Consider the following 12,578-nt stretch of genomic DNA (forward strand, 5'->3'; position numbering starts at 1 on the left):
GTGTTGTTCATACGTGGGCCGCAGGGGCGGGGGGCCCCAGGCCATATCCATTGGGAAAAACTGTGACAAGTTTGGAATCGTGGTGCATGAGCTCGGTCATGTGATTGGATTCTGGCACGAGCACACACGGCCCGATCGAGACGACCATGTGAGCATCATACGGGACAACATCCAGCCAGGTAAGACAACTACCAAACAATGTACATCTGTGTCAGAAAGAAGTCACATCACAATCTTAAGCCATGCAAATGGTCACTCCACATTCATGATCAATCCAAATTATTTTTGGGGGGAACACTTTGTCTTATAACAGCCTGCATGTACCTCTCTGTCAGGAATGGTTTACAAAATATGTTTAAGAAGGCTAAAACCTTCTCAGAACTATCATAAAACAGTGTCTTAGGCATCAATCAGCAAATTCTTAACCACTTAGTGTAGTAACTTTCTGTGTGGGAGCTTTTAGAGTCATTAAACTCCTTAAACATCTGGTTCCTGTCACCCTCACTATGAACACTCGATAAGTTTCTCTAGAATGGGGCTTCCGAGTGTCACGACTATGGAAGAGTTGGCCCTATCATCCGGAGATTGCGAGTTCGATCTCCGGTGATTATACAGCTGTCCTTTTGTCCGGGAGTCCATGAGAGCACAATCGGCCCCGCTCTCTCATCCTTGCTAAGGGTGGGTAGGATGGCCCTCCTTCTCCCCCATCACTCAGCGTGATGCTAGCCAGCGCAAGCATTTGTTAGCTGAAGTAACAGATCTGGCGGTTAGTGTTCTCCTCCAAGCTCGCTCAGCTGTTCAGTGACATTACGCTAGCAGCAGTTCCAAAAGATACGGTAGTGCTTCACATGACTCGGAGGAAGCTTGTGCTTGCCTTTGCCCTCCTAGAGCTAGTGGTGTCGTATGATTGGGAGAGTCCTAACTAGTGTGTGGAACTGAATACAACTAAATTGGGGAGAATTTTTTTTTTTTAATCTAAAAAATTCCATACTTTAGAACAGAACATTTCAGATTAAACCACTCTGAATTACTTTGTTTACATCTTAACCATTCAATACTGTAGAACTCCAAAAAAATAAGTGGAGCTCTCTTTCAAAATTTACACCCCCTACAGATTATATATGGAATCTACGTTGCAAAAATGGCCCCTTTTGAAGTGTGGTAATGATGTCACAACCATGAGCTATTGACATATAACAGCCCTTTCAGCATAAAGCAGTTTGGCACACATTAGGATTGTTGCTGTAGTGGAGAAAAACATTCAACTGTTCCTGGCTCTTGAGAAGCAAACGGACTAATGCAGCCTTCCAGAGAATCCAGATATCTGAAAGGAGGAGGTGGCTGACGTTCCTGAGAGTTGCAGTGCAAACTTAACATTTTGTTCTGTACATTTCAGCCGGGACTGCTTTTTGATAAAGCCACAGGGCAGCCAATCAGAACAGAGGTTTCTAACATATCAGTCCTAAAGCCTGTTTAAGGAATAAACAAAGGTTGGAAAAATGATTAATGTTTTTGGTCATAAATCCTCACTTTCCAGAGAATAAAACATAAAAATGCCAGACAAATGTTATGAATATGGGCCCTTTAGGACCATTTTGTCAGGGAACATTTTTGTTCAAGAAACAAAAGAGAGCACATCTTCTGCTCTTAGACTGGTGAGAGAACATAGTACTAACGTTCAGTGAACATTTCACCAGCTGTTACACTGCAGGCCTGGAATAACATGGCTACCTTTACAAGACACATTCTTGGCAAACGGGATCAGGACAAATCCCCCCGTGTGCCTATTTCTCAGTCTGCTTTAATCCTAGTATTTAGGAAGACGGGCCAAAAACCTCTGCTCTGATGGTGGAACCTACCTGCCGTGGCCTAATAACCTACTACTCATGATTATGTGGTTGAGTAACAGCTCAATAACATCTCATTCATGAATACTTGGATGCCACTTTGTGCCAAAATCCTCTGACCTTAATTCTTAGGTGTGACCTGCATTCATTTTTTTATGGGTGTGTGACTCATGGAAGCAGTGCAGCCAAAACCCTCGGTGTAATATTGAGATTGGAACACATTTGAGATTAACCCTGTGAATTTATCATGCTGACTTAAAATAAATTTACAAGTTTACGATACTATTTGCGGTGAAAATGGCCGTTCAGTTTCTGTGAGGTTCCATATGTGGTTAGCTTTATGAACACTTCACCACTAACAGCCTACTTTGCTTAATTCCACGCAAAACCCACAAAATATGAGAAGTAAATTTAGGATTTGACATTGATGTCATTGAGGAACCTGTAGATCGTTATGGGCTAAATTAAAACATCAGTCTTCTTGAAACTGACTGCAGCTGCGGCCTTGAGTGTTATCATTTCCTGTGATGTTTTGGAAGGTTCCTTGTTTCAGCTGTAGTACGCAGGGTGGAAAGTAACAATTAAGAGCTATGCTCATTATAGTGATTATGTAAAATTGGCCTTGGCACCGTACTTTTTAGTGTAATTATTATAGGTCAGGGTAATTTTACTTGAGTAACACATTCATCTCTGCTATTGTAGTTCTTATTAAAAACCTATAATGTTAAAAAAATCTGCTTTTCTCAGTCCAGCTTCGGGAATAAATTAGCTGGCTGGCTGACTAATCCCACCTTATTTATTTTACCTGTTTCTTTGCAAGTGCCTGTTTTATCAAGCTAATTACTAACTAATGTAACCTAGCATTCAAGGTAAGCTGATGGGTATATCTGCATATAATTACCATAAGAGTTATTGTAAGAGTGTTTTCTTATTTTAAAATATCAGGAACAACAGCTTTTTAGTGAACATAAGGCTGTCAGTTATGTTCTATGCAAGTACCCATGTTAGCTAGCTAATTTAGCTAATGTTAAATGGTTTTCATGGTAAGCTAATGTGTACTTTTTTTTAGTATAATTATAAATCATTTCTAACAGAAATTCACTTCATTATTTTAATTTTAAATAAAACTTACAAGGTGAAAACAGCCACTTTTTACAACTCCACTTCCAGCCTTGGGAAGACATTACAGTTAGCTGGCTGGCTAACTAATCCTAGCTATATAATTCTAGCTGTGATCTTTGCTGTTTACTGTTTTACTCTTATTTTGCCATTTTAAAAGTACAAGCACGACAGCTTTTTAGTAAACACAAAGCTGTTGGCTATGTTCTGTGTGAGTGCCCATGTTAGCTAATTTAGCTAATGTAAACTGGCTTTCAAATAAGCTACTGGGTAATTTTTTTTTATCATAGGAGTTATGGTAAATTTACTTGAGCTTATTTCTAACAAAGTATTCATCTTGGCTGTTTTAATTTTTAATAAAACCTACAAACTAAAAATCCACTTTTTCCCACTCTTGGGAAGAAACTGGCTGGCTGGCTAACTGTTTCTAGCTAGTTCATCCTTGCTAAGCGTTTTACTGTTTACTTGTTTTAGATGTTTGTCATTTTACAATAATAAGCGCAACAGCTCTTTAGTAATCATGAAGCTGTTGCATATGTTCTGTGTGAGTGTTTGTGTTAGCTAGCTAGCTATTTTAGCTAATGCAAGTTAGCTTTCAAGGTTAGCTATGGGCTATCTTAGCTAGCCAGTAAGTTAGTTAACAATGGACTTTCTTTCTTTGAAGTAATTACTTAGTTTTTCCACTGCACAATTTTCACTTGAGGGTTTTTCTTTATTAATACCTTTACTTTTATTCAAATGAATGATCACTACAGTAGCTTAAGTTGAAATTTTAAGTGGTTTCCACTCCTGACCACAAGGCCTCATGCAGCATCTCTTTGATTTCACCACATAGGACAGGAGTACAACTTCTTGAAGATGGAGCCTGGCGAAGTGGACTCTCTTGGGGAAGTCTATGACTTTGACAGCATTATGCACTATGCCAGAAATACATTTTCCAGGTAAGAGGCTTCATTATCTTCCAGTAGCTTTTTTCCTGACCTACTTTGTGCTGTTGGAATCAGAACTAAAATAGGGTGTAAAGCAGATTCCTCAAATGCAGAACTGTTGGCTCTAGAAGAAGCAGGAATGGAATTGCAGGTTAATATTTTCTGTTCAGAACAGTTGGAGTCTTTCTCCTTGCTGCTGATACGTTACTGTCTTTCATTTTCTCCAGCATGTGCTTATGCAGGTTTAACGCTGAAGTACTGATGGTTCTAAATTTTTTCTGTCCTCCAAATTGAGCTGTCCATGCTCCACCCACAAACGCATTCTTTCATAGTAGTGGTTCCGAGGTTGGGCAAGCTTGAAGAAAATCTCTTCAAACCTCATGACTAATTGTAGCACACAGCTCAGTTTTTGTGGAAACACCTATACTTACTGGCCAGTTTGTTATACTATACTGTACAGTTTATTAGAAACACTTAGCACGTTAAGCTTGTCGGTGTACAGTTATATTCTCTAGCTCTTCATCTGTGGTCAGTTTCTGACCACAGGGCGGCTCTTAGGTGGATATTTTTGAATGGTGGTTCTGTCTTAACCTAGCAGTGACAGTGACATGTTTAAAAACTCCTGCCAACATCATCCAGAATCCAGCAACAGATGGGCTTCTTATTTGTATTAGTATTCTTATTTGTTGTCACATCTGCCAATTTTTGATTAGCTACAACACAGTGCAGCCTGATGGTGTAGCGTGGTACACAGAAAACGCATTTCACATTGGGTTGAATGGAATTCAGCACTCTTCATGCTACAACCGACTTTTAGTCACTAGTGCAGTTTCACTCAGTCGTTTTGTGCAAACAAAAGTCAAGATCGTTTTTCGGGCGGAGGTAATGATTTAAACTTGGATTAGGGCTGTTTATTTACATGCTTTTGCTCTTTTCAGATACACTGAACTGATGTACCGCCATCATGTCAGAATCCTCCTGTTTTTGAGTTGCTTGTCTTAAAACACAATAATCTCATCCTCAGATACACAGACTCTGTATCATCTCACTCACTGTCACAAGAAGTCTGTATCTTCTTGTCTGTTCCCTCAGAGTGACCTTTTAAATGCCGCGTCAGCGAATCCCCTGGACTAACACAACTATCCTGCCATCTTTCTCTTCTTACATGTTCCTGCTGAGCTTTCACAATGAAGCTGTTGTACTTCTCATGGCGCTCGGTGGAGATCAGGCTGAGAACAGGGGGGCCGTGTATGCATTAAAGTGTGTGTATATGTGTGTCAGCACTCGTGTACATGGATTGAAGGCTGGCTTTATATGGTGAAACTTTTATGCAGCTTTAGTTGCTTGAAACCTACATGAAACTGAATTGCATTTGAGTTGCATAATGTGAAGTGTCCTGCAACTGAGCCGCAGCGGTTGCAACTTTGTGAAACAAGCCAATCAAAATGGCAGTAACGCATCAGGTGACCCATGTACTTGATGCACTTTAGCCATTTCATGTGAAACCAACCAAACCAAATGAGAAAGACCCGATGTGATCAAATTCAAACTCTAGTCTGGACATTACAAAATGAAGATAATGTAAAAGAGGCAAATCGTATGCAGATATAAATATGTCTGTCAGTGTTGGTGTTTGTTTATTTAGGTAGTAATTAAATACATTTGGTTGGTGAACCTTTAATTGAGATTTTAGACATTGTTTGCCTCTGGTTTGATTTCTGCTTCTGGCTTGCTTCCATGGCAACAGGCCAGCAAGCCCGATTGGGTTTTAATCAGGCCCTGTCGCCCTCATTGACACCACAGCTGCTACCAGGCCTGGCTTTTACACAGTTCTTCTGCCATATAAAACCACAACTTAAAGGACCCCCTGTATTATTTTTTTTTTAAAGTTCACAGTGCGAATAGCCTCGTCACTGAGAGTAGCCTTTGAAGCCAGCCTTTGAAGGCTTGTAGCCGCCGGGCGGCTACTTCAGGCGTTTAATGTGAGCTCCTGTGTGAAGGGCCGGCTGTTTAAAGCTCAGATCGAGCTGCTCACGTGTGGAGACAAATGTCAAAGCTGCTCAGCTGGACCATTAATTTCCCTAATCAGCCAGGTTTTAATTCGCTCGGCTGTGATGTGAGGCAGGTGTGGAGGTGACAGCTTCAGAGCTTTTCCACCCATTATGCCTCAGCCAGCATGAAGAAGAATGATGATCAAAAACTGTGTTGTTTTCCATTTAACGGCTGATTCTTTTGAAATATGAAACGCGCTACATGGAGGCCTGCAGCTGCATGAAGTTCAGCGCTGTATAGTACAGATTTTGTGTACAGATATTTTTGTTCTTTGCTTCTTTCTTTTCTTTCTTTTATTCTTTCTTTCTTTATTTGTTTATTTATTTTGGGTTTTTTGTGTATCGTTCTTCTTTCTTTTTCTCCCATTTTCCCCATAAACCAGTCTATTTTTGAGGTATTCATTGCATTGAAACATAGAGAGTCTTTCTTTGTTTGTTTCTTTCTTTCTTTCCTACTTACTTTAATTCTTTCTTTCTTTCATTCTTTCCATCTTGCATTCTGGCTTTCTTTCTTTTGATTTTGTTCTTTCTTTTCTTTCTTTTTTTTCTTTTTTTTTCATTTTTCCCATAAATCAGTCTAATTAGGTGTTCATTGTATTGTGACATGGAGTACTTTTTCTGTCTTTCCATATGGGAAATAAAAGAAATGTAAAGAATGAATGAAATGACAAAAGAAAAAACAATTCTTTCTTTTTTTCTTTCTTCTTTTCAAATTCTTTTTTCTGTAATAATTTCGTTGTAACATGGAGAGGCTTCTTTCTTTCTTTCTTTCTTTTCTCATACATAAAGCAGATTTTGAGGTACGTATCGGGGCTTATTGTACTGTTGTACTATTATATTGTTATTACAGTACTGTACTCTGTTTCTTTCTTTCTTTCTTGTTGTTTTTCTTTCATTCTTTCCATCTTGCTTTTTTGCGTTTTTCTTTCACTTTCCTCATTAACAAAGACAACTTTTTAAGGTATTTATTGCATCTAATGGGGCCCTTATTCTTTGCTTTCCCTTTCTCTTTTCAACTGATTTTTTAACGACTAATAAAAGCACGAGTGAAGCACTGCTGCTCACTAATGACCGCTTTGTGTTGCTGAATTAGCCTGAGTGTTAAGCGCCCGGCACGTGTGCCTCGCTAGTCATAATAGGCTGCAGGGTTCCAGAGGTGTTTGAGTGCATTGCATAATCCTCCATTACCATGATGAGGTTTATGAGAACACTCGATTTCACCAAAGAAACCCTTACTTGTGGAAAATGACACAATGTGGCACGGGGGCGCATGTTCTTGTGACATTAGCTCTGAGAGAATGAAGTAATGCCTCCTGCAACATGCGGCATATTTCACTTTGGCTGTACAGTTAGCAGTGATGATGTTGAGTTTACAGAGAAGTGCACCACAAGCCCTCATTGGACGAGTGAATAATCCAGTAGCTGGGACCCTTCTTAAATCCATGAAAATGCTTTTGCTTCAGAGATTGGGAATTTCCTGAGGTGTAGCATGATGTATGAAGTTAGCATTCAGTCCTCTTTCATTATGCTTTCAGCATGGCTTGGGCTCAGGAAACCTAATAGAGTTGTGAGATATTCACATGCATGTTTTATCTACCACGTCATATGAACATACATGTAAACCTGAAAGAAGCTTTTCAGTCAAGCTCGGGTTACATGGCTTTGACATAAACACTGAACTCGTGGTAGTGACTGAACATAAGCTCCCCTTCTTTGGCTGAAGGAGGATGAATGTTTTATCTGTATGGCTGGGTCACTGTGTCCCAATGGACTGATCGACCCCATTTTTCATCCACACAGACAAAGGCACTCATTCATGTCTCTTTGTGACATCTGTGAAACTCCTCAAACGGTTAGCACTGTCATTTTGCAAGATGTGTTTTGGGGTCAAAGAGACTCTTAAAGGTGTGGGTCAAGGAGGGCTACTCAGTCCTATATCATGCTAAGCTGAGGTTCTTTCATTCTTGATGGCTTTGAGCCCTGCAGTAGAGGTATTATGTATGATAATGCTAGCAATAAAAGCACATGCTAACAGCTTGCATGAGAAATACCCTTGGCTCTGCACTGAGCCAGATAATGACACACAGGTGGAAGAGAATGATCGTCCTGACCCTGAGGTGCCTTGAATCTCAAATAAAGCTGGGCAATATTACAATATACACTAACTGAGCACTTTATTAGGAACACCTCCTTGTTTCTACACTCATTGTCCATTTTATCAGCTCCACTTACCTTATAAGAGCACTTTATAGTTCTACAGTTACAGACTGTAGTCCATCTGTTTCTCTGCATACTTTGTTAGCCCCCTTTTACCCTGTTCTTCAGTGGTCCGGACCCCCACAGAGCAGGTATTATTTAGGTCGTGGATCATTCTCAGCACTGCAGTGACACTGACGTGGTGGTGGTGTGTTAGTGTGTGTTGTGCTGGTCTGAGTGGATGAGCCACAACAGTGCTGCTGGAGTTTTTAAACACTGTGTCCACTCACTGTCCACTCTATTAGACACTCCTACCTTGTCAGTCCACCTTGTAGATGTAAAGTCAGAGACGATAGCTCATCTGCTGTTGTACAGTTTATGTTGGTCATCCTCTAGTCCTTCATCAGTGGTCACAGGACACTGCCCACAGGACACTGTTGGTTGGATATTTTTTGTTGGTGGACGATTCTCAGTCCAGCAGTGACACTGAGGTGTTTTAAAACTTCAGCAGAACTGCTGTGTCTGATCCACTCAGACCAGCGCCACACACACTAACACACCACCACCACGTCAGCGTCACTGCTGAGAATGATCCACCACCCAAATAGTACCTGCTCTGTAAGGGTTCTGACCATTCATGAACAGGGTAAAAGGGGGCTAACAAAGTATGAAAACAGATGGACTACAGTCTGTAATTGTAGAACTACAAAGCGCACCTATATGGTCAGTGGAGCTTATAAAATGGACAATGAGTGTAGAAACAAGGAGTTGTTTGTAATAAAGTGCTTGGTCCATTTAACTAGATTTAGTGCAACACTGTATACAAAACATTGAATAAAAATCTCGTTCACAACTTTTGATAGTATTTTTTAAAATGTCGCGCTACTGTTTTTCTGATCAGATGTCTGAGAAAATAAATATTGTCACATATTGTTTATCATGAAAATTTCCTGAAGTATCGCGATATATATTTGTCATATCACTTACCCCTAATCTCAAAGCAAAAAATAGTTTAATTCACCCTGTTTGGAAAAACTTAGCTGAGCGGAAGGGAATTCAGGGAGGATTTTCACGGGAGTTTTGTTGATTGGATCGAAGAATGTAATTCCCATTCCATGTGTCTATCCTGACTTTTCCTGACTGATTTTGACAGCCTTAAGCCAACTCTTGTTCAAATAAGGGGAAATGGCTTTGATCCCTTCAGTAGGGGTATTATGTACGTTAATGCTAGTGATAAAAGCACATGCTAACGGCTTGCATGAGAAATACCCTTAGATCCACACTGAACCAGCTAATGGCTCAAAGGTGGAAGAGAATGATCGAGCTGACCTTAAGATGCCTTGACTTCTGAAGAAGAAACTGGTATTTTATTCTCCCTGTTTGGGCGAGAACTTAGCTGAACGGAAGTGAATTCTGGAAGAGCTTTCAGGGGTTTTTTGGTGACGGGATAGAAGAATGTTATTCCCATTCCATGTGTCTAACCTGACTTTTTGTGACCGATTCTGACAGCCTGGACGCAAAGTTCCCCTAAAGTGAGGGTAACGTGAGCCGAGGCACACGCAAACAAGGCCTGCAAAGGGGGATTGGGGGGGGCTAAGACTGGGATCGTTCCTACATTGCCTCTATATGAGAACCAGCTGTTTCTTCTTCTTTTGTTCTTATTTTTTTTTAGCTCTTTCTCGTTCCCTCTCCCATTCTTTCTCAGTGCCTGGGCAGCTGCCCAAATATATTTCAAATAAATTGGATTGCAATAAATTAGGAAGATTCTGCTAAGAGGGAGAACATTTGAAATGCCTCACTTGAAGAAACTGTAATTAAGCTGTATATGTGAAGCAAATTTCATGCAAGTAGACACATGATTATTATTATACCGTATAAGGCTCTGGGTATGCCAGTAGATGTTGGGTAACAGTAAATAAATGTTTGAGTTTGTTCCTGCCAAGTTTGCAACCAATCCAAAATCCCAAAAACTAGCCACTGAACGGCCTCTGGAAAACACAGATTAGTTAGAGCCTAAGCGGACAGTTGGAGGTGTAACTAAGATTCATAGATAGGTTGGTGACCAGTATACAGCCTGTTTATGTTGATGGCATTTGATTTAGTTCAGACAGCAGTGCTGCTGCACTGTCTCTCTGATGGTCTTCAGGCTGTCTTCTGGGAGTTTTGCTGGAAACCTGAGCTAAGTATAGTAACTGGATGATGAAACGAGCAAAGGCTCATCCCAGAGCAGAACCTGGGTCTTTATGAAAACCTGTCTTGCCATAAATGTAAAATCAATACATCAGGCTGTTTCTGCTTGTACCTTCTGACTTTGAAGTTCTTGAAGCCTTCATGGAAATTCCTGCCTTTTTTTTTTAAAAAACTGAGATCCTACAACAAGAGTTTAAAACCTCAGTATTCAGACACGGCAGACTTTGTTAGCTTTTCTCAAGTCAATGCAAGGTGTCTGATCTCTTTCCATCTTCTTCCCTGAGTTCTTATTGGCTCCCGCACTTCTAGGAGTGTCAACAGGGCTCTCGGATTTTTCCCATCATGCACTTTTGTGTTTGGAGAGTGCTCATACTGTAAATCTCCGTGGGAAGCTGGGTCATTTACCCGTGCCTGTGTTGGGAGGATTTCATGGCATGCCCTCAGGTTCTCAACCTTTCCTTTAGGCAAAGGGGTTAGTGCTCCTGGGTGTTTGTCTGGGGCATGTTTTCTGATCCCCTCAGCTGCCTCTTGCCCCCCGTCCTTCCAGTTCTCCTCAGGGATACTTTTATTCCCGGGACTGGTACATATGGATCTGGGCCAAAGCAAATAAAGAGCTACCAGCTCGTCCTTTGTGTGAGCTGACACCAGCTAGAGCGCTAGTGTTTAGCCGCGCAGCTAGCGGCAGGCTTTGAGTGGGACTGGAAAGAGACCAACAGGCTGGGCAAGCTAAAAACTGTCACCTAGGTTCACTTGCTAGTTTAGCAAGCCCTGAATGTCAAAGCTGTTTTATCAGCTTTTACAACTACACCGTTAGCCTCAACTGAACCGTTACAATCCTGTTCCTTTGCCGTTGTTTTGACTGGTTCGCAGAGAACGCTTCATGCAAATGTTACCCCAGATTACAGCAATGTCTGCCTCTATTTTGCAGGCCAGCTTAAACTTTGAAGCTTTTGCTTTAGCTCAAATGGTTAGCTCAGCCTGCCTGTTTGAGCATGCCTGCTGTTGATAGGATGGTTCCCATGGGAACGAACAAATGAGCAGGCCTTTGCCAACGACCATACAGAGAAAAGCAGGACGATAAACTAGCAGAAAGTGTCAAAGTGAGAATTGGAGGGTGAGAAAGGGACAGGTTTTTGATACTGAATCATCCCGTTGTACTGTACAAATGTTTTTCCTTTTCAGTGCCAGGCCCTCATGCGCTAGCTTTTTTGTGGGCCTTTGTGGCTTTGACACAAGACGCTGAGGGGAAAACACTGGTTAGTGGTTTGTTAATCAGTGGGGGAAACTTGTGCTTTCTGTCTTTCAGTCCACACTTCTTTTTTTCTCATGATATCATGATTGACCATTCGGGAAGTTGGTCATAGCCCAAGAGAACGATACGGTCAGTGATGTCACATGGGAAGCTGTGGTGAAAATCGAATGGAAAATTACCTAAAATTAATCTCTATGTTAAGGATCCTGGTGTGTCTCTTCTCTTGTAATGATCCCAGGGTATAGATTCTATGTTAAGGGGCATTCCTTGAGCCTTACGTCTGACAAGAAGCAGGATGGGAGTGACGCTCGGATTGTACTTATAATAACATGGTAGGAGTCTTGGGACTTTCGAACCTTGGAAGTTCCTTTTTTCTTTTTCTTTATTTTTTACCACATTTACAGGCATCCACCTACAACTAGCATTGGTCTCAACTTGGTCATCATCTTAAGGGTGCGGTTTGAGGGAATTCAGATGTTCCACGTCATAATCTTCTAAATTCTGTGAAACATTTATGCTGCAGTCATTCTGTGCTGAACTTTGTTGCGAGCAAGTTTTTTAATTAATGCACATTTGAATCCAATCATGAAGAAACCAAGAAAAGATACAGTATCTCAGTCACCCAGGTGCTCTCAATGATGTCCCCAGTACTTTCCTATTTGTGCCACCCTCAGTTCAACAGACACAAGTGCAGGAAATCCAGAGCCTGTGAAACTTTGTGTCTGCAGACAACGGGATTTGGCTTCAATCCCAGTCGGCGAAGTGTCAGTCTTAAACAAGTGAATGTGCCACCCAGTGCATTCAAACCTGCCATCCTCTGAACCCTGTGCCTGTGCTTTCTGCTGGAACTACAGGAGCTTTGTTACCGACTGGCATCATAACTGTATAATTTATGGTGTGTTCGGAAGGTCTTCATGACCTCGTAAAGTCATAACTGCCAGTTGTTATTCAAAAAAAAAGATTTTGGTTGCTTACTGACAGTCATTTATGCACG

At 41.1% G+C, this 12,578-nt stretch overlaps 1 protein-coding gene across 1 annotated transcript in view; it reads left to right on the forward strand.

Moving 5' to 3' along the window:
• bmp1a (bone morphogenetic protein 1a) overlaps positions 1 to 12,578 on the forward strand; it is an 83,478-nt gene that overhangs the window by 41,305 nt on the left and 29,595 nt on the right. Inside the window, exons 5-6 of the mRNA XM_036578510.1 lie at positions 1 to 179; positions 3,802 to 3,907. Of these exons, the coding sequence (XP_036434403.1) occupies positions 1 to 179; positions 3,802 to 3,907 (285 nt within the window). The remainder of the gene's footprint in view (positions 180 to 3,801; positions 3,908 to 12,578) is intronic.

This window comes from Colossoma macropomum, unplaced genomic scaffold (assembly GCF_904425465.1).
Source record: "Colossoma macropomum unplaced genomic scaffold, Colossoma_macropomum, whole genome shotgun sequence".
NCBI lineage: Eukaryota > Metazoa > Chordata > Actinopteri > Characiformes > Serrasalmidae > Colossoma > Colossoma macropomum.